General features: G+C 41.5%; 1 protein-coding gene across 4 annotated transcripts in view; it reads left to right on the top strand.

Annotated features, from left to right (window-relative positions):
• Positions 1-27426, top strand: part of LOC139748061 (uncharacterized) — a 96764-nt gene that overhangs the window by 28668 nt on the left and 40670 nt on the right. For 3 of the 4 annotated variants that reach the window (XM_071660648.1, XM_071660647.1, XM_071660645.1), the window contains exons 7-11: positions 5165-5407; positions 6806-7003; positions 11055-11447; positions 16057-16257; positions 19538-19674. In XM_071660648.1, the coding sequence (XP_071516749.1) occupies positions 5165-5407; positions 6806-7003; positions 11055-11447; positions 16057-16257; positions 19538-19674 (1172 nt within the window). The remainder of the gene's footprint in view (positions 1-5164; positions 5408-6805; positions 7004-11054; positions 11448-16056; positions 16258-19537; positions 19675-27426) is intronic. The other variant, XM_071660646.1, reaches the window with a different exon arrangement.

The following is a 27426-nucleotide window of genomic DNA, read 5'->3' as shown; positions in this document are numbered from 1 at the left end:
TAAATTTGCGTATATGATATAGTTTGGACGCGCGATTAATCGAGAATATATATACGTAAAGCAGACCCACCGTTGCTTTACGTTTGTGTATATAATATAGTTTTAGCACAATAGTATTCGTGAATATATATATATATTTTTTTTTTTTTTTTTTTTTATACTTTGTCGCTGTCTCCCGCGTTTGCGAGGTAGCGCAAGGAAACAGACGAAAGAAATGGCCCAACCCCCCCCCCCCCCCATACACATGTACATACACACGTCCACACACGCAAATATACATACCTACACAGCTTTCCATGGTTTACCCCAGACGCTTCACATGCCTTGATTCAATCCACTGACAGCACGTCAACCCCTGTATACCACATCGCTCCAATTCACTCTATTCCTTGCCCTCCTTTCACCCTCCTGCATGTTCAGGCCCCGATCACACAAAATCTTTTTCACTCCATCTTTCCACCTCCAATTTGGACTCCCTCTTCTCCTCGTTCCCTCCACCTCCGACACATATATCCTCTTGGTCAATCTTTCCTCACTCATTCTCTCCATGTGCCCAAACCATTTCAAAACACCCTCTTCTGCTCTCTCAACCACGCTCTTTTTATTTCCACACATCTCTCTTACCCTTACGTTACTTACTCGATCAAACCACCTCACACCACACATTGTCCTCAAACATCTCATTTCCAGCACATCCATCCTCCTGCGCACAACTCTATCCATAGCCCACGCCTCGCAACCATACAACATTGTTGGAACCACTATTCCTTCAAACATACCCATTTTTGCTTTCCGAGATAATGTTCTCGACTTCCACACATTTTTCAAGGCTCCCAAAATTTCCCCCACCCTATGATCCACTTCCGCTTCCATGGTTCCATCCGCTGCCAGATCCACTCCCAGATATCTAAAACACTTCACTTCCTCCAGTTTTTCTCCATTCAAACTCACCTCCCAATTGACTTGACCCTCAACCCTACTGTACCTAATAACCTTGCTCTTATTCACATTTACTCTTAACTTTCTTCTTCCACACACTTTACCAAACTCAGTCACCAGCTTCTGCAGTTTCTCACATGAATCAGCCACCAGCGCTGTATCATCAGCGAACAACAACTGACTCACTTCCCAAGCTCTCTCATCCCCAACAGACTTCATACTTGCCCCTCTTTCCAAAACTCTTGCATTTACCTCCCTAACAACCCCATCCATAAACAAATTAAACAACCATGGAGACGTCACACACCCCTGCCGCAAACCTACATTCACTGAGAACCAATCACTTTCCTCTCTTCCTACACGTACACATGCCTTACATCCTCGATAAAAACTTTTCACTGCTTCTAACAACTTTCCTCCCACACCATATATTCTTAATACCTTCCACAGAGCATCTCTATCAACTCTATCATATGCCTTCTCCAGATCCATAAATGCTACATACAAATCCATTTGCTTTTCTAAGTATTTCTCACATACATTCTTCAAAGCAAACACCTGATCCACACATCCTCTACCACTTCTGAAACCGCACTGCTCTTCCCCAATCTGATGCTCTGTACATGCCTTCACCCTCTCAATCAATACCCTCCCATATAATTTACCAGGAATACTCAACAAACTTATACCTCTGTAATTTGAGCACTCACTCTTATCCCCTTTGCCTTTGTACAATGGCACTATGCACGCATTCCGCCAATATATATATATATATATATATATATATATATATATATATATATATATATATATATATATATAAATATTCTTTCTTTTCTTTCAAACTATTCGCCATTTCCCGCATTAGCGAGGTAGCGTTAAGAACAGAGGACTGGGCCTTTGAGGGAATACCCTCACCTGGCCCAATTCTCTGTTCCTTCTTTTGGAATATTGAAAAAAAAAAAAAAAAAAAAAAAACGAGAAGGGAGGATTTCCAGCCCCCCGCTCCCTCCCCTTTTAGTCGCCTTCTACGACACGCAGGGAATACGTGGGAAGTATTCTTAATCCCCTATCCCCAGGGATAATATATATAAATATGTATATATATAAAGCTTTCTGATTCTTATATGATCAGTGTAGATGTTAGAATTTCCTCTCTCATTTCGGACATGAACAACATTTCTAAATGGGGTAGTTGTAACCTGGTCAAATTCAAAATCTAAGAAATTATTTTTTTCTTTTTTTGCCACTGCATTGTAGAGTAGATGGTAATTATCATAGACGTGTAGTTCATTTGTACCCAATACATCAAGAGAGCCTTTGAGAACTTTAGATTTTTCTACTGTGATGAAATGTATTTCCCGAAACCTGATCTGTGTCCTTCGTTAACGAATTTCGTTATAACTTATACGGAACTATTAACGAAATGATCGTTTACTTAGCACTATATTCCCTTAAAGTTGTACTAGCGAAGCATCGTAAAAATTCTTAATTTGATGAGACACCTTAAACCAGTAGTAGTTGTGGCTTTTAAGATTTACATGGAAAAAAAAATCACTATAGAAATCTTATTTAATCCATTGGTTAATCCATTGATAATTCTGAGGTCAATTGGTCTTAAAGTCGTTGGAAATTAATTTTCGCCAGAAGTTCGTTAAACTGGGTACGTTCTGGCAAGACATTTTTTAAGATTAAAAAATAAAGTTTGGTTTATGAGAATGATTTCGATTTCATTTTCCTTTTGTGCACGAGACGACCTTAATAATGAAGACTTGTACACATTAAATCGATTACTCAAATTAATGGCCCCTGGCCACCTCGCTTCTTAAGGCTGAGCATAAAATTATCTGAAAAAGTTTGAAAGTAAATAGTATCTTTAGAATTGACTGTATTCCACGAAATGTTTAGCTGAAAACATTGAAAAATATTTTTAAAAAGTAGACATTTGCATTATTTAGTCCTTGCTTGTTACAAGCTTCTGTAATATCGTAATATTTTGATATTACAGTATCTAAACTTTGCAGTTTTTTTGTATTTTGTTTTATTGGGGCGAAATTAACCTTTGTGATGTGAGATGAAATATGCGTTCACGAAAATCCCAGTCAAAACGAAGTTAGGAAGTCACTTCAAAGTCAAGTTTGCAGATCTTTGAAGGAACGGTCAACGAAGGAGGGAACGATCAACGAAGGAAGAAACGATCAACGAGGGAAGGAAGAATGAACGAAGGCAGGAACTATCAACGAAGGAGGGGACTATCAACGAAGGGAGGAACTATCAACGAAGGGAGGAACTATCAACGAAGGGAGGAACTATCAACGAAGGAGGGAACTATCAACGAAGGAAGGAACGATCAACGAAGGAAGGAACGATCAACGAAGGAGGGAACGATCAACGAAGGAAGGAAGAATGAACGAAGGAAGGAACGATCAACGAAGGAAGAAACGATCAACAGAGGAACGATCAACGAAGGAAGAAACGATCAACGAAAGAACTATTAACGAAGGAAGGAACGATCAACAAAGGGAGAAACTATCAACGAAAGAACTGTCAACGAAGGTAGGAATGATGAACGAAGGAAGAAATTATCAACGAAGGAAGAAACGATCAACGAAGGAACTATCAACGAAAGAAGGAACTATCAACGAAAGAAGGAACTATCAACGAAGGAAGGAACGATCAACGAAGGAAGGAAGGAACGATCAACGAAGGAAGGAACGATCAACGAAGGAAGCTTAAGGTTAACGCTACGTTCAGCAGACCCACTACCTGTGTTGGAGGCGGTGAGAGTAGCAAGCCTCTCCCACAGGACACGTAGGATCCCGGAGGTCCTTTACACACTTCGGGAACCTACTCGTCTGTAGGAGAAAAAAATCCTACATAAAAACTCCCTTCAAGTTATGGTCAATGGTTGTGATACGTCATCAAGCAAGAGGTACAGATGAATTATTAATGGGTTATATAAACGTACGGAGGTTAGACGTGCTTTAGAAAGCGAGGCAAACTAGTTGTATGAAACTTTTGAGCGATGCTTCGACGTTGGTAGACTCGTAGAGTTCCTACATACGCTATTTATGGACAGTTAAATAACTGATAAACTGCAATGGTCATTCATGTGTCTCTACCTACAGCACCAGGTCACGTCTCACTGTTGAGTTATGATCAGTTCTCATACGACGGCAGGTAGACCAGAGAAGCCCTTCAAGTTCAGTAGAAGTTCCTTTTGTATCTCTTGTGACGATTTCTCGAGAGTAGAATCTCTGACAAGTTGGTAGATCTACCACTGTTGACAAGTTGGCAGATCTACCACTGTTAAGTTGGCAGATCTACCACTGTTAAGTTGGCAGATCTACCACTGTTAAGTTGGCAGATCTACCACTGTTAAGTTGGCAGATCTACCACTGTTAAGTTGGCAGATCTACCACTGTTAAGTTGGCAGATCTACCACTGTTGACAAGTTGGTAGATCTACCACTGTTGAGAATATAACAAAAGAATGTTGCGCTTGATTCTTGGTGTATAAAAGGCTAACGCTGTTACCATATCATAAAACGAAGCAGGACGACGTCATAAGCGTCGAAACGAGGGCAGTTGATATGGCAACAGTGGTACCATATGTAGTTTGTATACCACAGTTTCCACTTTGTTCGGCATTCAATGATGGGCAGACCATGTTGGAAGGTGATGTCCACTGGCAACACACAGGTATTCTGGTCAGTGTTAGTGTAGACTTGGGCGACATGGGTATATCACCACCAGCGTCTAATGAGGTACATCATTACCAGACAGTGTCCGAAGTTCCGATACCACGAACATGGATAGTGTTCAATACACTCGAAGTGCTCGCTTCTGACGTCATCGCTCTCTATTGTTAACTGGTAACGGTGTTTGACTTATAATTAACACGTACAATATTCAAAAAGCGTTCGCAGATGTGGAACTCTTGTCCAAAAAGCGTTCGCAGATGTGGAACTCTTGTCCAAAAAGCGTTCGCAGATGTGGAACTCTTGTCAAAAAGCGTTCGCAGATATGGAACTTTGTATTTTGATGAACTGATAATTCGGTTAATAATTATCAAATATATTTACTTAAGGTATTGACACGCTGAAGAAGGTATGATTTTAACAGCTCTGTAGCTAGTCATTACTTTGTTCAAATAATCAGTTTCATAAACTCGAGAAAATTTACAGATTCTTCCAATACTAAATATTTTTTGATTCCATTTCAAGCCAAACCATACCATACGGCAGAAGCGCGTACAGTCTACAATTAAGGACCTGCCAGGATGATGAAGATATCCACCGTGAAGTAGGAGAGACGTGGACAGACTGGCAGGATCCTTGCATAATCTTCTTGTGTACAAAGTCGGGCATTAAGAAGCAACCAGGCCGACTGTGTCCATCTGTTGGCCCTCTGCCTCATGTTGGCTGTCGTGCTGTGGTGGAGGACTGCTGCCACAAGTGGGATTGCACGTGAGTATCTTCGCTACCAGCATAACCAGTTTGTTGTGGACATAAAACATAATGTCATCAATGTTTCTCTCATCTCCGTGTGTGTATTTGAATGAATGATTTCGTGTTTTCTCTCAAGTTTCACCTCCAACTCAAGGTCTTGAGTGTATCTTCTCGTCCATTGAGCTTTTATTCATCTCTCTGACGTAATTGTCCTTTCCATTGTAAAGCTACAGAGTTCACTCGAACGTGACAACTGTTGATTGTAATAAGGGATCGAGTGAAGGTATGGGATGCTAGCGTCTCAGACGCACAGAAATGATATTCAAGGCTCAAGTTTGTGTTCGTTGTTTATGGTGTAGGAGGATCGGATGAACTTACAATGGGACTTGTGACCAGCATCACAGTTAGTGTTATATTGTTGACTATATTCAGCCTCTGTGAATATGAGGACGTGTGATGATGGGGAAAAAATAAGAGACGGACCTTAACGAAGAGGTTAGTCACTTTTTCTAATTAACGCCTCTACAGGAGTGTACAACTCGTAATGAAAATGGCTGTGGAGTTTGGCTTATATACAGGGTAAGTTTAGGGGGAACATAGGTATATGTGGCATAATCTCTATCAGTTTGACTACTGTCTCGTTATTCTTCTGAAGGGATCTCGACTTCTAAGATGGCACCGCTTTTATAATAAGACTTGGTCATGGTTATCTTCGATAAAGAGAAAAACAAGGCTCACGTGAGGAGAAATATTAATGGCTCTCAAACGTTTGTAGAAAACACACTTAAGTTAGTTAGAATTATAGGATAAAGAAAGAGGATTTCCCCAGCTTTGCTGATTGATGATGGAATGTGTCATGATTGTCACTTCTGGTATGGTCTGTCCCCCACGTAATGTAAAGGAAGTAGCACCCAGACACGAGCCACGGATGCAAGCCTTGGTGCAATAGGCACTTGGACACACTACTTATGAGACCAGTTGCCGAAAGAATGTAGAACAAGTAGAGGACTGAAGATTACGCTGGGAAGAGAGGGATTATTGGAGAAGCGATACGAGTATCATTTCTACGAAAGGTATGATTCAACTGTGGCTAAGAAGAATGTAGAGGGTCAGACACCCAAGACATAACAGCAGCACTCATACTGGAGTAAATAAAACCAGTGTATACATCATTGTGGCACAGCTGCTTCGGAATAATCATTACAGCTAAACTATTTCTTAGGATGTATATATTTTGCTTGCTGGGTTTCTAGAATATGGTTTTATCCAACATATCTGCTATTGCAGGGTTTAATTCTTTTGTTCAAAGGCAAAAGTGGTATTTAGAAAACATAGAGACAGGAACTGTGTTAACACTGTTGAATTCAACCAGGTTATTTTTTACCAGATTGAATTAACAAAACTTGAAAATTGCAGAGAATGTGTAGACGAGGAAGGAGTCCATCATGCTGTTGGAGAGACGTGGGTAGACCCCAGGGATCCCTGCATACGTTACTTGTGTACACAAGATGGTATTGAAGAACAACCTGGTCGATATTGTCCACCTGTCGGCCCTCGACCTCATGTTGGCTGTAAGAAAATAGAGGAAGACTGTTGTCAAACCTGGCACTGCGCGTGAGTATCATAAACCATTGTACTGTCCCGTGTTTTATCGTTTTTAAAAACTCTTATTTCATCAAATAAACTTCTTTGATACGTTCAAGTAGATCTTAAGTTCAAGAAAACTTTCAAAAGAATCTAGTGTTTCTTCACAATCGTGATAACAATGTCTTGTGTTCCAGCTATTCTGTATTTTCGTATCTATAAATTTCACTTCCCAGTTTGAGTATATGGATGTCGTGACGTCTTACACATGGCGGTATCAGACAGAAGTCGGCAGGAGATAAACAATGATTATAACGTTCAAAGATTTGGTGAGGAGTTGTGGTTTCGGTGCATTATTACATGACAGCTAGAGACTGAGTGTGAACGAATGAGGCCTTTGTTGCCTTTTCCTAGCGCTACCTCGCACACATGAGGGGGGAGGGGGTTGTTATTCCATGTGTGGCGAGGTGGCGATGGGAACAAATAAAGGTAGACAGTATGAATTATATGAATTATGTACATGTGTATATATGTATATGTCTGTGTGTGTATATATATGTGTATATTGAGATGTATAAGTATGTATATTTGCGTGTGTGGACGTGTATGTATATACATGTGTATGGGGGGTGGGTTGGGCCATTCTTTCGTCTGTTCCCTTGCGCTACCTCGCTAACGCGGGAGACGGCGACAAAGGAAAATAAAAAAGAAATATAATAACTTTTATTTACTACAGTGTGACGTATATGCTGTTAGTCCAATTACTATATAATGCACTACAGCTACGAAGTCCTATGATAGGTATATGAGATATTTGGTTGATTTGTACGGTGTTTATTGCTATATATGGCGTAAGCTATGGATATCTTCACTATACATCTGTGGTTCTTACTGTACGATTCATTTAATAAGTTCGTAAGTGAAAGGCCGATGATAAAGTTTGTTATTGACTGGTAGAAAATACATTTCACATCTTAATAATTCATTCACGAAATCTTAATGGAAGAAATCGTTTCTCAGTGTTTAAGACAACGTAATGGAAAGCGATTAGATACTTTAACGCGGGACATTTGGAACCTTTAAAAGAGCCACTGGAATTGATCGAACCACTGAAGCTGGTGGAGATACCACACAGCGACGTCACGAAATCAGTTGGGGCATCAGGTTCTCCATAATGACGTACTTCATTACGTCATCCCTTACATGTGAGGTTCCCTTCATTTAGAAACGAAAAAATGAAAAATTGATGAAAGGAAAAATGACTTAGAATCAATAATTCTCCTAATTTCAAGATAATGAATCTCCAAGTTCAAGGATCCGCCATGCTGCTGAACACGAGTCGTTAAACCCAACAAATGGTTTCATACACTTCTTGTGTACATAACTACCTGTGAAAACCATTAGAGTCGTTACTTGCTGACCATATCTTGTACTCTCCTGACTATGGCTATCAGATAGTAGAGAACTCCATCTGGCAGAAATGGAACACATCTATTGGTTATGGTTTATCAAAGTGTAAGCAAGAGTAGAGTAATCCAAGAAGCAAAATATCTTAATTGGGGTTTAAGTGAAAAGACTTTACCTCATCTTAGGACATGAACTTGTTAACATTCATCTGCATATTCCTTTTAGAACTACTTCCGATACCCACCAGACGCCAGAGCTGGAGGAGAAATTTATAACCGTCCGTAAACTTGTAATGACCAATATTTGGTTATTATGACGTATCATAACCTGCCTGTACCAAGGCAAGGAGACTACATCTTCATTAGCAATACTTCCGGTTGTAGGATCTTGTCTTGACGCTGACATTGGTCGAATACAAAGCTGAGAAACCAGCTCGTTACGTGGACTGGCGAGACTTAAGCTGTAAGTGATAATGTCTATAATGTTGTACTTGGATTATGGTTTGGTAGTGAGTGACCACTGACAAACCCCCTTTTGAAGTAGTTATCAACACCAGTTTGCTCCGCTATTCAACACAACAGTTGTGAGAGACACCAAGATTCTAGACTTTTATATTTCATTGATCTTTGTATCGCTCATACTACGATAAACTTGATCAGTATAAACAGTTGAGACGTAACTTTGGAAAGCTTCTGTAATACATTCACAGCAGTAGTACAAGGGAGGTATATACCAATGTATAGCAGACCATCATCTCCAGAGGGTAACCACAAGTGATGGACCAATGATTTAAAGAACATCCTGTTTAAATCAAGGATGACTGAAACTGTAATAACAAAAACATAGTTTCGTAAATCTGCCTGAAAAGCCTAAAAAGGAATTTACACGTCAAATTAGATATATGTATAAAGCATAACGATGAAAATTTGAAATAATTCTAAGGTTTTTTTTTTATCAATTTACGTTAAGTTTGTGTACTGTTAACTGATGCATTGTGGAAAATGGTAATGCTCTTCGTGGTTATAAAACCATAGTAAAGATCTTGAGAATTATAGTTCAGAAGTGATTATGGTTGTTCAGAAGTAATTATGGTTGAGTAATTATGGTTGTTCAGAAGTAATTATGGTTGAGTAATTATGGTTGTTCAGAGGTAATTATGGTTGAGTAATTATGGTTGTTCAGAAGTAACTATAGTCAGTTGGTTGAGAACCAAAAAGTAATTCAGATTATTTCCCTTGTGTTCCCCACAATGGACACACGCACAAAGCGCCAGGTCCAGTCCAGTTCTTGGAGACTACATTCTGTAACCGGGTTTGACATAAAATAAAATATTGTAAATAAGACAAAAATTCCTGATAAGTTTTCGAAACCGGTAAGCTGAAATTCAGCGAACTTTTTTACTGTTCAATTTAATCAGCTCACTTGCTGAGGGGAAGTGTTCAAAGGACTGGGTGTTCACCACTGGAACGCAGATATTCAACGGTGCTCTAGCCTGAAAATCATTGCTTGAAAACAGCAGACACAATCGTGAGTGACACGTATTTCAAAAACTGAAAATTTGCCTGAAATTGTAAAAATGAACAGACCAGACTGAGCTCTGAAATGTGAATCGAAGGAAGGGAAGTTTTGGCATCAAACTCCTGCAGTATAATCTGTCGAAGTAACATTAGATTATAATTTAGGATTGCCCCAGGTAAGAGTGGACAAAGATTATCCACAACTGTGTATCCTTACTCGTAATAGCCATCATAATGCAAGGGAATTCACCGTAAAAGTCAACAGGACAATGAGTGGATGAATGACTTTATCCTTTATATAGGCTTCACAAAAGCATGTTTAAGAGACAGGGATGCAGGAAAACATGTATACTCTTGAGGAAAATATAAGCAAAACATATCAAGTAAAGATGTTACCTATAACACATCCAGTTATGATGACTGAGGTCTGATCTATCTCCCTCGCTTGTGTCCAAAGATAGACATGGCTTTGAAAATATCATAGGAGACAGAAGTGACTGAATAGGTAAAAAGGATATTGCAATGGTGGAGCTGGGAAGAAGGTGCAGATGTCAACATGATTGTTATATTGTCAATACGAATATAAAATACCACGAGACAATAATAGTATTGTTAAGCAGATTGGAAACTATGGAGGTCGTGTAGAAGACCATCTGCTGGTTTGATAAGTTTGGTTACAGTCTTGCTATTACTTCATAAGGACGAGTAAGAATACAATATAGTTAGCAAAGGTAGATGGAATTACTGTTGTGATTGAGGAAAAAACAGACATTTAAACTTGCTTAGCCTCCGACAAGGGAGGAAATCTCTCGTTGTTCACAGAGTAGTAAAACTTTGGGTTTGGCGGAACGAGTGAGTTAGCGAAGCTGAGAGAAGGTGAAGTAATAGGTATAAAGATTACAGGCAGAGGTGATGAATGAAGTAGCATAATTTTGACATCGTAAAGGTAGACGAGTGGCTTTAAGTTGAAGTAGAGACGAGATAGGAAGTGTGGCAATGGGACACGTGAGAGATGTAAGGCTAAAGAAGTTAGTAGAGTTAAACTCGTATGATGAGGTGAGAATCCTCATAAATACTGCAACTCTTCAGTGGGTAAGTCCACTTTGGGTCAATTATACGTGATACAAGAAGTTTTAATTGTTTAAAACTGTTACCAGGAGTTGTGTTGACGAGCAGGGGTTTTACCGTAAGGTTGGTGAAGAATGGTACGACCCGCTGAACCCTTGTATACACAACCATTGTACACGTGATGACATCATAGAAAGGTCTCGTAGAGTTTGTCCTGGACTCCTTCCTCGCCCTCATCCACCATGTGAACTCATCGTGGACAACTGCTGCCAGAGGTGGCAATGTCCGGGTTGTATCGACGACGTAGGATCACACCACAACGTGGGAGAGGAGTGGACTGATCCAACACACCCATGCACACACTACAGGTGTCTACAAGTTGGTATTGAGAAAACGGAAGTCTTCTGTCCACCTCTTGACCCTCGTCCTCACAGGTCCTGCCAGCTGGTGACCGAGAACTGCTGCCACACCTGGAGCTGCACGTGAGTATGGCCAGTTCTGCAGTTAATGCAAAATATATAGTCATTTACTGTGACACTAATTGTCTGCCTGCACGTGATGGGAGGGGAGGGGGAGGTTTTATCGTAATGTGAAGATATAATCCTCTAATGTGTAATGATTTTGGTGATGTCTATAGTCTAGATGCATCAGAGAAAGGAGAAAAATGCCTTGCAGTTGAACCAGATCAATGTGGGATGAATTTTATCCAAGTTCTGAACTACATTCAGTTGCGTCCAGCCCTAACTTGACGGACCATCCTACAGTTTACATCCAGACTATCCTACAGTTTACATCCAGACATCCTACAGTTTACATCCAGACTATCCTACAGTTTACATCCGGTCCATCCTACAGTTTACATCCGGTCCATCCTACAGTTTACATCCAGACTATCCTACAGTTTACATCGACTATCCTGCAGTTTACATCCGGTCCATCCTACAGTTTACATCCGGTCCATCCTACAGTTTACATCCAGACTATCCTACAGTTTACATCCAGACTATCCTACAGTTTACATCCAGACTATCCTACAGTTTACATCCAGACTATCCTACAGTTTACATCCAGACTATCCTACAGTTTACATCCAGACTATCCTACAGTTTACATCCGGTCCATCCTATAGTTTAAATTCAGACCATCCCACAGTATACAACCCGACTATCCTACAGTTTAAATCCGGAGCATCCTACAGTATACATCCCGACCATCCTACAGTTTACATCCGAACCATTCTACAGTTTACATCCAATCAATAATACGTGTTATACCACAACTCTCAAGATCTCAAAGGGTGAGGATAATAGTGCTGCTGGTAACACTGTCTTGGTCAGTAAGACGCCCTTTGTAACGTTGGCAGTGATGGTTGTGGGTTGATACATGAAGCCTTGCTGTGTTGACCTGGCGCTGTACCATTATCCAGACTAATAATATGTAGACAAAACACATACCAGTCATTGCTGGCAATTTAGCTTCGTTGTCTCGAAAGCTTATATATATATATACATTTATTATTATTATTATTATTGTTTTGCTTTATCGCTGTCTTCCGCGTTTGCGAGGTAGCGCAAGGAAACAGACGAAAGAAATGGCCCAACCCACCCACATACACATATATATATATATATAAAACTTTTGCATTCTTTTATCACAACATTGCAAACTACAACACTCCATAACTCTCTCTCTCTGAGCGATATGTAAACAAGTTTGCGATTATTTAACTTGTCTGGCATAACACGTCACCTGTGATATACAATATCATAAATAATAGTTTAACTAACTGGGTAACGTAAGGTCAAGGCAGGAAATTAACATCGGCCGAGAAAGGATGCACTAGGATTTGAATGTGGTTTAACTGTTGTACCACTTCGTGGTGTGGAGATATTGTACCACCTAGTGATGTGGAGGTATTGTACCACTTGGTGATGTGGAGATATTGTACCACCAGGTGATGCGGAGGTATTGTACCACCTGGTAATGTGGAGATATTGTACCACTTGGTGATGTGGAGGTATTGTACCACCAGGTGATTTGGAGGTATTGTACCACCTGGTGATTTGGAGGTATTGTACCACCTGTTGATGTGGAGATATTGTACCACTTGGTGATGTGGAGGTATCGTACCACTTGGTGATGTGGAGGTATTGTGCCACTTGGTGATATGGAGGTATTGTGCCACTTGGTGATGTGGAGGTATTGTGCCACTTGGTGATGTGGAGGTATTGTACCACTTGGTGATGTGGAGGTATTGTACCACCTGGTGATGTGGAGGTATTGTACCACCTGGTGATGTGGAGGTATTGTACCACCTGGTGATGTGGAGGTATTGTACCACCTGGTGATGTGGAGGTATTGTACCACTTGGTGATGTGGAGGTATTGTACCACTTGGTGATGTGGAGGTATTGTACCACTTGGTGATGTGGAGGTGTTGTACCACTTGGTGATGTGGAGGTATTGTACCACTTGGTGATGTGGAGGTATTGTACCACTTGGTGATGTGGAGGTATTGTACCACTTGATGATGTGGAGGTATTGTACCACTTGATGATGTGGAGGTATTGTACTACTTGATGTGGAGGTATTGTACCACTTGGTGATGTGGAGGTATTGTTTGTTAAATCAATGTTGCTTTCAATTCCAGGAGCTTCCATGGCCAGGTAGCGAGTCTTTCAACCCCCAAAATAATTTGAAGCCAACCTTCATAGTTTGTGGAAAAGCTTAGATACTTAAAAATTGTTCGTCTGTAGATCATTTTTCGTAAAGTTTAGATTTTTACCAGCGCAGCTGCTGCATGATAGTGTGCTTGCTAAGATTCTAAATGATACAGAATTTTGTTACATAAATTAGAATTCATTTTGCATTCTTGTACATCTTGAGGGCGATGGCGCAGAAGAAGAAAACTCCAAAACCTTGGCCATATTCAAGAAATGATAAAAGTTTAGTGAATTAGATACTTACCTTAGGCACAATCAGATTTTTATATCATGAAGGACAAAACATTTTGCAGACTTGAGATTCTGGAAGAGTTTGGAAACTTCCGGTTGTTTTCTCTTGGTCTACGGATACTTACAACATTTGATTCCATAGTGTTAAAGGTCTGCGTCGCTCTGAGAGTAGAGTTTGCATTATTTTTCCGTAAGGACTGTAAGGGTGATCTCCCATTGTTTGAGCATCTATACACAGGCGTCCACACCCTTCCTGTCTGGATAGGATTACACTTGCATGTATATTATAGATGGGTAGCGAGTGTTGTTAATGCGTCTATAGTCTGCATTTATTTCCAGATGCCATGAATTATATACACGTGAACCCAGACAGTCTGGCATTGCTGACTGTCATACATTTGCGAGGTCAATGGCATAGGTTCGAATCCCGGTAGCGGCTGTCTGTCCACAGTCAACGAAGCTGTTTATCCTCCCTTGGGATGGGGGAGAAAGAATACTTCCCACGTATTCCTTGCGTATCTAAGAAGGAGACTAAAAGAGGAGAGAACGGGGGCTGGAAATCCTCCCCTCTTGTTTTCAATTTTTTAAAAAGGAACAGAGGAGGGGGTCAAGTGAGGATATTCCCTCTAAGGCTCAGTCCTCTGTTCTTAATGCTACCTCGCCAACGCGGGAAATGGCGATTATGTATGAAGAAAAAATTCTTTTCATACACTGACGGTTAAATCTGTTACATACGAGTTTAACGAACATGTTCAGTTGAGGAGTGTGGAAGATACGTTACACCATGTAAGGTGGCGTTTTATATCGGTTGAGGAGGTAATACAGAGTAAACCAACAGAGTAAACCAACAGAGGCCTTGCATTATATAGATCGATGCTGAACATATCAACATTTTATAACGAGAAATCAAAGCGCTTCGATCTCGATGTTTTGAGAAACTCATGCAAGTGTTGTTAGATGGTAAGTTGCATCACTTTATATAGTTAATAAATGGTAAAGCCCTCGGCATCTGTGTTCTATCCTCGGTTGCAGCCATGACCTTTCCAGAGGTTGTGTGGACGACAATGGAGTACATCATGAGGTTGGAGAGTGGTGGGAGGACCAGGACGACCCCTGCATACTCTCGCAGTGCACCAAAGATGGCATCAAGAGCTCTCGTGTAGAGTGTCCTCTGCTCACATCTCAACCTCACCGTGGATGTAGACTGGTCCAGGAGGATTGCTGCTACGTATGGAGATGGCAGCAAGAACTCTCGTGTACACTGTCCTCCAAACTCCTTCACTTTTGAGTATTCAAGACCATTAAGGATAACTTAGGTTGTAGAAGTATAACTGAATCAAAAACTCTTGAACTGAGTTGAAGATGGAGTAACTACATACAAGATTTGAGGAAATTGTACCATCGTTTATACGTTAGAGTACGTCGAGAATACATGAACGAATCCCTTGCATGGACGAAACAGAAGAGTTTGAATCTCATCTATATGGTGCGACACGATTAACTGATGTATAATCTGTTATCTGCAAAATGTTTGGAGATTGATTTCGCCTTTACTTCAGTCTTTATAGAAATTTCACTATATCTATATCTAAAACAGTGTTCTATACTTTCTTCGTAATTGTTTTCCCATGCGTTAACGGTTGTTAAAATTTCCAGACCATGACCTCTGGGCTTGCTAGCGTACGTCCTCCGTGAAAACTTTCACCAGTAAACATGGTAACCAGGTGCACCAATAAGGGATCGGATCTCCTCACCTTCACAGATGATTCTAGTCTTTATATCGCCGGGATCACAACTTGTTTATGTACAGGATCCAACACCAGAGGAAATTCATCTTATCAGGAACTAGATTGCATCACTTGCATGGACTGTGGCCTTTAAGTATAGATCTTAAGACTCGACACATCTGTTCGCAAATTCTACTCCTATTTGCACCAAAAGTTTCACTCTAACAAAACTGTAAAGTTCCTTGTATCAATATATTATCTACCACACATTTAGAAACGTTGGAAGGATACACCACACATTCCTCATCTTTGTACCTTAAACCTACATCCCTCATTGGTCGCTGCAAACAGGGTGTTTGTGGTTCGAAATATGAAGTTATCCCGTTTCCTATATTACTATTCTCCTAACAACAGTCGATGTGTGGACGAGCAGGGTAAGGAGAGAGAGGCAGGAGAGGAGTGGTTGGACCCGACTGATGCCTGCAAGGATCACATGTGTACTGATGAAGGCATACAGACCACAGAGATTGCCTGTCGTCCGGCGCTGCCACCTGGTCCAGATTGCTACCTGCAGAAGAAGCCTGGGAAATGTTGTCCAGTCTGGAACTGCCCGTAAGTACGATGATACAAGTTGTTTTGCTGTTCAAGATTTTAATCGTGGACCATAATATATGTCTATATTCTTAGGCATGTATCTCTGTGGTCAATATAATCTAGCTATAGCTATCTATCTATTGTAGCTGAAGGCCAAAAGGACTTTTGAGTACTTGTCTAACTGGTAAGATTTTGTAGGTCTGCTCTTGGCAAGTTGAGCCAAATGTTGATTGAGAGCTGTGCCTTACGTATATCATTTTCATACATGTTGCTCTTAACATATATAGAGCAACAGACATGGTTCCATCATGAAGGAAGAGTGAGAAGAATGGAAACAAGTTATTTAGGCGTTTATATACTTGCCTTTTCTAAAATTTAATGGCATAAAGGTTATAGGTCGGGTCGGGTCCAACCACTCCTCTCCTGCCTCTCTCTCCTTACCCTGCTCGTCCACACATCGACTGCTGTTAGGAAAATAGTAATATAGGAAACGGGATAGAGACTATCAGTAAATTTTAGGGAGAATAAAAAGATGTTCTGGAAGGAGGTAAATAGGGTGCGTAAGACAAGGGAGCAAATGGGAACTTCAGTGAAGGGCGTAAATGGGGAGGTGATAACAAGTAGTGGTGATGTGAGAAGGAGATGGAATGAGTATTTTGAAGGTTTGTTGAATGTGTCTGATGACAGAGTGGCAGATATAGGGTGTTTGGGTCGAGGTGGTGTGCAAAGTGAGAGGGTTAGGGAAAATGATTTGGTAAACAGAGAAGAGGTAGTAAAAGCTTTGCGGAAGATGAAAGCCGGCAAGGCAGCAGGTTTGGATGGTATTGCAGTGGAATTTATTAAAAAAGGGGGTGACTGTATTGTTGACTGGTTGGTAAGGTTATTTAATGTATGTATGACTCATGGTGAGGTGCCTGAGGATTGGCGGAATGCGTGCATAGTGCCATTGTACAAAGGCAAAGGGGATAAGAGTGAGTGCTCAAATTACAGAGGTATAAGTTTGTTGAGTATTCCTGGTAAATTATATGGGAGGGTATTGATTGAGAGGGTGAAGGCATGTACAGAGCATCAGATTGGGGAAGAGCAGTGTGGTTTCAGAAGTGGTAGAGGATGTGTGGATCAGGTGTTTGCTTTGAAGAATGTATGTGAGAAATACTTAGAAAAGCAAATGGATTTGTATGTAGCATTTATGGATCTGGAGAAGGCATATGATAGAGTTGATAGAGATGCTCTGTGGAAGGTATTAAGAATATATGGTGTGGGAGGCAAGTTGTTAGAAGCAGTGAAAAGTTTTTATCGAGGATGTAAGGCATGTGTACGTGTAGGAAGAGAGGAAAGTGATTGGTTCTCAGTGAATGTAGGTTTGCGGCAGGGGTGTGTGATGTCTCCATGGTTGTTTAATTTGTTTATGGATGGGGTTGTTAGGGAGGTAAATGCAAGAGTCTTGGAAAGAGGGGCAAGTATGAAGTCTGTTGGGGATGAGAGAGCTTGGGAAGTGAGTCAGTTGTTGTTCGCTGATGATACAGCGCTGGTGGCGGATTCATGTGAGAAACTGCAGAAGCTGGTGACGGAGTTTGGTAAAGTGTGTGGAAGAAGAAAGTTAAGAGTAAATGTGAATAAGAGCAAGGTTATTAGGTACAGTAGGGTTGAGGGTCAAGTCAATTGGGAGGTGAGTTTGAATGGAGAAAAACTGGAGGAAGTGAAGTGTTTTAGATATCTGGGAGTGGATCTGTCAGCGGATGGAACCATGGAAGCGGAAGTGGATCATAGGGTGGGGGAGGGGGCAAAAATTTTGGGAGCCTTGAAAAATGTGTGGAAGTCGAGAACATTATCCCGGAAAGCAAAAATGGGTATGTTTGAAGGAATAGTGGTTCCAACAATGTTGTATGGTTGCGAGGCGTGGGCTATGGATAGAGTTGTGCGCAGGAGGATGGATGTGCTGGAAATGAGATGTTTGAGGACAATGTGTGGTGTGAGGTGGTTTGATCGAGTAAGTAACGTAAGGGTAAGAGAGATGTGTGGAAATAAAAAGAGCGTGGTTGAGAGAGCAGAAGAGGGTGTTTTGAAGTGGTTTGGGCACATGGAGAGAATGAGTGAGGAAAGATTGACCAAGAGGATATATGTGTCGGAGGTGGAGGGAACGAGGAGAAGAGGGAGACCAAATTGGAGGTGGAAAGATGGAGTGAAAAGGATTTTGTGTGATCGGGGCCTGAACATGCAGGAGGGTGAAAGGAGGGCAAGGAATAGAGTGAATTGGAGCGATGTGGTATACAGGGGTTGACGTGCTGTCAGTGGATTGAATCAAGGCATGTGAAGCGTCCGGGGTAAACCATGGAAAGCTGTGTAGGTATGTATATTTGCGTGTGTGGACGTATGTATGTGCATGTGTATGGGGGGGGGGGTTGGGCCATTTCTTTCGTGTGTTTCCTTGCGCTACCTCGCAAACGCGGGAGACAGCGACGAGGTATAAAAAAAAAAAAAAAAAAAAAAGGTTTTAGGTAAGGAGAAGAAAGAAATCCTCAGTTTCACTGTTCAAGGGACTGAGGAGGTATTATAATGGTTAGCACTCGTGTTGCTGATCTCCACACACAAACTACTGGAAACTGCAGCCACTTGAGTAAGGCGGGTCCAGGCAATAGTGACTGAAATACACGCACAAACAAAGCTCAGGGGAGCAGCGGCTAAAATAATTCCTTCGAAACAAAATGCGTTGATCGAAAAGAATGTTTGAAAAATTGAGGTATGAATGGAAACTATTCTAATTCTATAAAAAGGAGATTGGAGAAGAACCATCTCGGATATGCGAGTACTGAAGTGAATGAAGACTGCATTGAGCTGAAAAAGCACTTGGCAGGAAAACTATTATTGTGGACAGAATACTAGGTGTTTTTCATACTTATTGTGCAGAATGTAAAGTTTCCTGGACAGTAGAGCATATGGTTATTTCAAATGTTTCTTTTTGCAGAATGAAGTGCAATTCCTTGATATTAATCTGTAAGAAAATGGTTGATTTCGAGATTTAGGTAAGATAGATTTTTGTTGATGCACTTCACCATGTCCTTTTTTCCTGCTGCAAATTTCAGAACTGAGGAGAAAATGTTAGCTTAAAGAACAAGTCAGGAAGCGATAATGTTTGACTATGGAGTGAAATGAATAGCATAGGATTGAGAGGATCTGAGGCGTATTTCTTGCACAAGTCCATCCTAGATGGTGTTAGGTCTAGAAACTGTATAGCATCGTATACATAGTCTTGATCCTGTGAGAACTTTATGACCAATACCACAATCTTGGATTCCAGAGAAGAGTGTCCAGATCCGTCCAGTTTGAGTCGTGACTGTGTTGGCCTCCACCACGACCAATGTCAGAGAGATGAGGAATGCCCCGCGGGAGACCAGTGTTGCCTGGTGGCTGGATGTGGTAAACAGTGTATCACAGGTACAGTGTCTGTAGTTTTGGATGACTGTAGATTACATAGATTACTTCCCGGTACAAGTAATATTGACTGATGTGAAGATTTAATAGTTTCATTCAAGACCACGGGCCACTGAGGTCTTAATCAAGGCCATCCAATTAAACCTATATACATATAAACCCAAGCCTGAGCCAGGTACCCATTTTATCGACCAACCCCCATGAGTGGGTGAACAGCTGGGTTGACTGTGGACCAACTGCCGCAACCATGATTTGACCCTATACGCTCGACCCTGGGCGGCCACCGTAAATGCGTCACAGTCGGGAACGCTAACTGCTACACCTCAGAAGTCCAATAAGATTAGCAGAATTTGGACACCAACTTGTAACTAAAATTACAGGATGTCTGCAGGTGGTGCAAAGGTCCAATTATCCTAAGTGCATAATATCGTAACCTGGACCAATATCAGCTTCCACGATTCTCTGGGGGATTTCGTGATGCAGTGAAATGATGGCTTTCCATTAAGAGCAAAATTTTCCTTGATCCCCGAACGATAGAATTTCTCGTTGGGAAATTTTATTAGATATTTCCTTTAGGGTAAGGAGAGACACGTTGAGGTCACTGCTACTGGGGAATATATATGTATATATATTCATTTATATTCATTTATTATACTCTGTCGCCGTCTACCGCGTTAGCGAGGTAGCGCAAGGAAACAGACGAAAGAATGGCCCAACCCACTCACATACACATGTATATACATACACGTCCACACACGCACATACACATGCCTATACATCTCAACGTATATATATATACATATATATATATATTTTTTTTTTTTTTTTTTTTTTATACTTTGTCGCTGTCTCCCGCGTTTGCGAGGTAGCGCAAGGAAACAGACGAAAGAAATGGCCCAACCCCCCCCCCATACACATGTACATACACACGTCCACACACGCAAATATACATACCTACACAGCTTTCCATGGTTTACCCCAGACGCTTCACATGCCTTGCTTCAATCCACTGACAGCACGTCAACCCCTGTATACCACATGACTCCAATTCACTCTATTTCTTGCCCTCCTTTCACCCTCCTGCATGTTCAGGCCCCGATCACACAAAATCTTTTTCACTCCATCTTTCAACCTCCAATTTGGTCTCCCTCTTCTCCTCGTTCCCTCCACCTCCGACACATATATCCTCTTGGTCAATCTCTCCTCACTCATTCTCTCCATGTGCCCAAACCATTTCAAAACACCCTCTTCTGCTCTCTCAACCACGCTCTTTTTATTTCCACACATCTCTCTTACCCTTACGTTACTTACTCGATCAAACCACCTCACACCACACATTGTCCTCAAACATCTCATTTCCAGCACATCCATCCTCCTGCGCACATCTCTATCCATAGCCCAAGCCTCGCAACCATACAACATTGTTGGAACCACTATTCCCTCAAACATACCCATTTTTGCTTTCCGAGATAATGTTCTCGACTTCCACACATTTTTCAAGGCTCCCAAAATTTTCGCCCCCTCCCCCACCCTATGATCCACTTCCGCTTCCATGGTTCCATCCGCTGACAGATCCACTCCCAGATATCTAAAACACTTCACTTCCTCCAGTTTTTCTCCATTCAAACTCACCTCCCAATTGACTTGACCCTCACCCCTACTGTACCTAATAACCTTGCTCTTATTCACATTTACTCTCAACTTTCTTCTTCCACACACTTTACCAAACTCAGTCACCAGCTTCTGCAGTTTCTCACATGAATCAGCCACCAGCGCTGTATCATCAGCGAACAACAACTGACTCACTTCCCAAGCTCTCTCATCCCCAACAGACTTCATACTTGCCCCTCTTTCCAGGACTCTTGCATTTACCTCCCTTACAACCCCATCCATAAACAAATTAAACAACCATGGAGACATCACACACCCCTGCCGCAAACCTACATTCACTGAGAACCAATCACTTTCCTCTCTTCCTACACGTACACATGCCTTACATCCTCGATAAAAACTTTTCACTGCTTCTAACAACTTGCCTCCCACACCATATATTCTTAATACCTTCCACAGAGCATCTCTATCAACTCTATCATATGCCTTCTCCAGATCCATAAATGCTACATACAAATCCATTTGCTTTTCTAAGTATTTCTCACATACATTCTTCAAAGCAAACACCTGATCCACACATCCTCTACCACTTCTGAAACCACACTGCTCTTCCCCAATCTGATGCTCTGTACATGCCTTCACCCTCTCAATCAATACCCTCCCAAATAATTTACCAGGAATACTCAACAAACTTATACCTCTGTAATTTGAGCACTCACTCTTATCCCCTTTGCCTTTGTACAATGGCACTATGCACGCATTCCGCCAATCCTCAGGCACCTCACCATGAGTCATACATACATTAAATAACCTTACCAACCAGTCAACAATACAGTCACCCCCTTTCTTAATAAATTCCACTGCAATACCATCCAAACCTGCTGCCTTGCCGGCTTTCATCTTCCGCAAAGCTTTTACTACCTCTTCTCTGTTTACCAAATCATTTTCCCTAACCCTCTCACTTTGCACACCACCTCGACTAAAACACCCTATATCTGCCACTCTGTCATCAGACACATTCAACAAACCTTCAAAATACTCATTCCATCTCCTTCTCACATCACCGCTACTTGTTATCACCTCCCCATTTACGCCCTTCACTGAAGCTCCCATTTGCTCCCTTGTCTTACGCACCCTATTTACCTCCTTCCAGAACATCTTTTTATTCTCCCTAAAATTTACTGATAGTCTCTCACCCCAACTCTCATTTGCCCTTTTTTTCACCTCTTGCACCTTTCTCTTGACCTCCTGTCTCTTTCTTTTATACTTCTCCCACTCAATTGCATTTTTTCCCTGCAAACATCGTCCAAATGCCTCTCTCTTCTCTTTCACTAATACTCTTACTTCTTCATCCCACCACTCACTACCCTTTCTAAACAGCCCACCTCCCACTCTTCTCATGCCACAAGCATCTTTTGCGCAATCCATCACTGATTCCCTAAATACATCCCATTCCTCCCCCACTCCCCTTACTTCCATTGTTCTCACCTTTTTCCATTCTGTACACAGTCTCTCCTGGTACTTCCCCACACAGGTCTCCTTCCCAAGCTCACTTACTCTCACCACCTTCTTCACCCCAACATTCACTCTTCTTTTCTGAAAACCCATACTAATCTTCACCTTAGCCTCCACAAGATAATGATCAGACATCCCTCCAGTTCCACCTCTCAGCTTATTAACATCCAAAAGTCTCTCTTTCGCACGCCTGTCAATTAACACGTAATCCAATAACGCTCTCTGGCCATCTCTCCTACTTACATAAGTATACTTATGTATATCTCGCTTTTTAAACCAGGTATTCCCAATCATCAGTCCTTTTTCAGCACATAACTCTACAAGCTCTTCACCAGAGTGGGAAGAGTGGGAGGTGGGTTGATTAGAAAGGGTAGTGAGTGGTGGGATGAAGAAGTAAGATTATTAGTGAAAGAGAAGAGAGAGAGGCATTTGGACGATTTTTGCAGGGAAAAAATGCAATTGAGTGGGAGATGTGTAAAAGAAAGAGATAGGAGGTCAAGAGAAAGGTGCAAGAGGTGAAAAAGAGGGCAAATGAGAGTTGGGGTGAGAGAGTATCATTAAATTTTAGGGAGAATAAAAAGATGTTCTGGAAGGAGGTAAATAAAGTGCGTAAGACAACGGAGCAAATGGGAACTTCAGTGAAGGGCGCCAATGGGGAGGTGATAACAAGTAGTGGTGATGTGAGAAGGAGATGGAGTGAGTATTTTGAAGGTTTGTTGAATGTGTTTGATGATAGATTGGCAGATATAAGGTGTTTTGGTCGAGGTGGTGTGCAAAGTGAGAGGGTTAGGGAAAATGATTTGGTAAACAGAGAAGAGGTAGTAAAAGCTTTGCGGAAGATGAAAGCCAGCAAGGCAGCAGGTTTGGATGGTATTGCAGTGGAATTTATTAAAAAAGGGGGTGACTGTATTATTGACTGGTTGGTAAGGTTATTTAATGTATGCATGACTCATGGTGAGGTGCCTGAGGATTGGCGGAATGCGTGCATAGTGCCATTGTACAAAGGCAAAGGGGATAAGAGTGAGTGCCCAAATTACAGAGGTATAAGTTTGTTGAGTATTCGTGGTAAATTATATGGGAGGTTATTGATTGAGAGGGTGAAGGCATGTACAGAGTATCAGATTCGGGAAGAGCAGTGTGGTTTCAGAAATGGTAGAGGATGTGTGGATCAGGTGTTAGCTTTGAAGAATGTATGTGAGAAATACTTAGAAAAGCAAATGGATTTGTATGTAGCATTTATGGATCTGGAGAAGGCATATGATAGAGTTGATAGAGATGCTCTGTGGAAAGTATTAAGAATATATGGTGTGGGAGGCAAGTTGTTAGAAGCAGTGAAAAGTTTTTATCGAGGATGTAAGGCATGTGTACGTGTAGGAAGAGAGGAAAGTGATTGGTTCTCAGTGAATGTAGGTTTGCGGCAGGGGGTGTGATGTCTCCATGGTTCTTTGATTTGTTTATATATGGGGTTGTTAGGGAGGTGAATGCAAGAGTTTTGGAAATTGGGGCAAGTATGAAGTCTGTTGGGGATGAGAGAGCTTGGGAAGTGAGTCAGTTGTTGTTCGCTGATGATACAGCGCTGGTGGCTGATTCATGTAAGAAACTGCAGAAGCTGGTGACTGAGTTTGGTAAAGTGTGTGAAAGAAGAAAGTTAAGAGTAAATGTGAATAAAAGCAAGGTAATTAGGTACAGTAGGGTTGAGGGTCAAGTCCATTGGGAGGTAAGTTTGAATGGAGAAAAACTGGAGGAAGTAAAGTGTTTTAGATATCTGGGAGTGGACCTGGCAGCGGATGGAACCATGGAAGCGGAAGTGGATCATAGGGTGGGAGGGGGAGGGGGCGAAAATCCTGGGAGCCTTGAAGAATGTGTGGAAGTCGAGAACATTATCTCGGAAAGCAAAAATGGGTATGTTTGAAGGAATAGTGGTTCCAACAATGTTGAATGGTTGCGAGGCGTGGGCTATGGATAGAGTTGTGCGCAGGAGGATGGATGTGCTGGAAATGAGATGTTTGAGGACAATGTGTGGTGTGAGGTGGTTTGATCGAGTAAGTAACGTAAGGGTAAGAGAGATGTGTGGAAATAAAAAGAGCGTGGTTGAGAGAGCAGTAGAGGGTGTTTTGAAATGGTTTGGACACATGGAGAGAATGAGTGAGGAAAGATTGACCAAGAGGATATATGTGTCGGAGGTGGAGGGAACGAAGAGAAGTGGGAGACCAAATTGGAGGTTGAAAGATGGAGTGAAAAAGATTTTGTGTGATCGGGGCCTGAACATGCAGGAGGGTGAAAGGAGGGTAAGGAATAGAGTGCATTGGATGGATGTGGTATACCGGGGTTGACGTGCTGTCAGTGGATTGAATCAGGGCATGTGAAGCGTCTGGGGAAAACCATGGAAAGCTGTGTAGGTATGTATATTTGCGTGTGTGGACGTGTATGTATATACATGTGTATGGGGGTGGGTTGGGCCATTTCTTTCGTCTGTTTCCTTGCGCTACCTCGCAAACGCGGGAGACAGCGACAAAGTATAATAAATAAATAGATATATATAAATACATATTTAGATATATAATAATATATATATGGGAATAAATAAAGGCAGACAGTATGAATTATGTACATGTGTATATATGTATATGTCTGTCTGTGTATATATATGTGTACATTGAGATGTATAGGTATGTATATTTGCGTGTGTGGACGTGTACGTATATATATGTGTATGGGGGTGGGTTGGGCCATTTCTTTAGTCTGTTTACTTGCGCTACCTCACAACCGCAGGAGACAGCGACAAAGCATTATAAATGACAACATATATATATATATATATATATATATATATATATATATATATATATATATATATATATATATATATATATATATACTTATATATATATTTTTTTTTTTTTTGCTTTGTCGCTGTCTCCCGCGTTTGCGAGGAAGCGCAAGGAAACAGACGAAAGAAATGGCCCAACCCACCCCCATACACATGTATATACATACGTCCACACACTCAAATATACATACCTACACAGCTTTCCATGATTTACCAAAGACGCCTCACATGCCCCGATCCAATCCACTGACAGCACGTCAACCCCGGTATAATACATCGATCCAATTCACTCTATTCCTTGCCCTCCTTTCACCCTCCTGCATGTTCAGGCCCCGATCACACAAAATCTTTTTCACTCCATCTTTCCACCTCCAATTTGGTCTCCCACTTCTCCTCGTTCCCTCCACCTACGACACATTTATCCTCTTGGTCATTCTTTCCTCACTCATTCTCTCCATGTGCCCAAACCATTTCAAAACACCATCTTCTCCTCTCTCAAACACGCTCTTTTTATTTCCACACATCTCTCTTACCCTTACGTTACTTACTCGATCAAACCACCTCACACCACACATTGTCCTCAAACATCTCATTTCCAGCACATCGATTCTCCTGCGCACAACTCTATCCATAGCCCACGCCTCGCAACCATACAACATTGTTGGAAACACTATTCCTTCAAACATACCCATCTTTGCTTTCCGAGATAATGTTCTCGACTTCCACACATTCTTCAAGGCTCCCAGGATTTTCGCCCCCTCCCCCACCCTATGATTTACTTCCGCTTCCATGGTTCTATCCCCTGCCAGATCCACTCCCAGATATCTAAAACACTTTACTTCCTCCAGTTTTGCTTCATTCAAACTTACCTCCCAATTGACTTGACCCTCAACCCTACTGTACCTAATAACCTTGCTCTTATTCACATTTACTCTTAACTTTCTTCTTTCACACACTTTACCAAACTCAGTCACCAGCTTCTGCAGTTTCTCACATGAATCAGCCACCAGCGCTGTATCATCAGCGAACAACTGACTCACTTCCCAAGCTCTCTCATCCCTAACAGACTTCATACTTGCCCCTCTTTCCAAAACTCTTGCATTTACCTCCCTAACAACCCCATCCATAAAAAAATTAAACAACCATGGAGACATCACACACCCCTGCCGTAAACCTACATTCACTGAGAACCAATCAATTTCCTCTCTTCCTACACGTACACATGCCTTACATCCTCGATAAAAACTTTTCACTGCTTCTAACAACTTGCCTCCCACACCATATATTCTTAATACCTTCCACAGAGCATCTCTATCAACTCTATCATATGCCTTCTCCAGATCCATAAATGCTACATACAAATCCATTTGCTTTTCTAAGTATTTCTCACATACATTCTTCAAAGCAAACACCTGATCCACACATCCTCTACCACTTCTGAAACCACACTGCTCTTCCCCAATCTGATGCTCTGTACATGCCTTCACCCTCTCAATCAATAACCTCCCATATAATTTACCAGGAATACTCAACAAACTTATACCTCTGTAATTTGGGCACTCACTCTTATCCCCTTTGCCTTTGTACAATGGCACTATGCACGCATTCCGCCAATCCTCAGGCACCTCACCATGAGTCATACGTACATTAAATAACCTTACCAACCAGTCAATAATACAGTCACCCCCTTTTTTAATAAATTCCACTGCAATACCATCCAACCCTGCTGCCTTGCCGGCTTTCATCTTCCGCAAAGCTTTTACTACCTCTTCTCTGTTTACCAAATCATTTTCCCTAAC

Source organism: Panulirus ornatus, chromosome 72, assembly GCF_036320965.1.
Source record: "Panulirus ornatus isolate Po-2019 chromosome 72, ASM3632096v1, whole genome shotgun sequence".
NCBI lineage: Eukaryota > Metazoa > Arthropoda > Malacostraca > Decapoda > Palinuridae > Panulirus > Panulirus ornatus.
The sequence above is the reverse complement of the archived record's forward strand: the minus strand, read 5'-3'. Positions and strand labels throughout refer to the sequence as shown.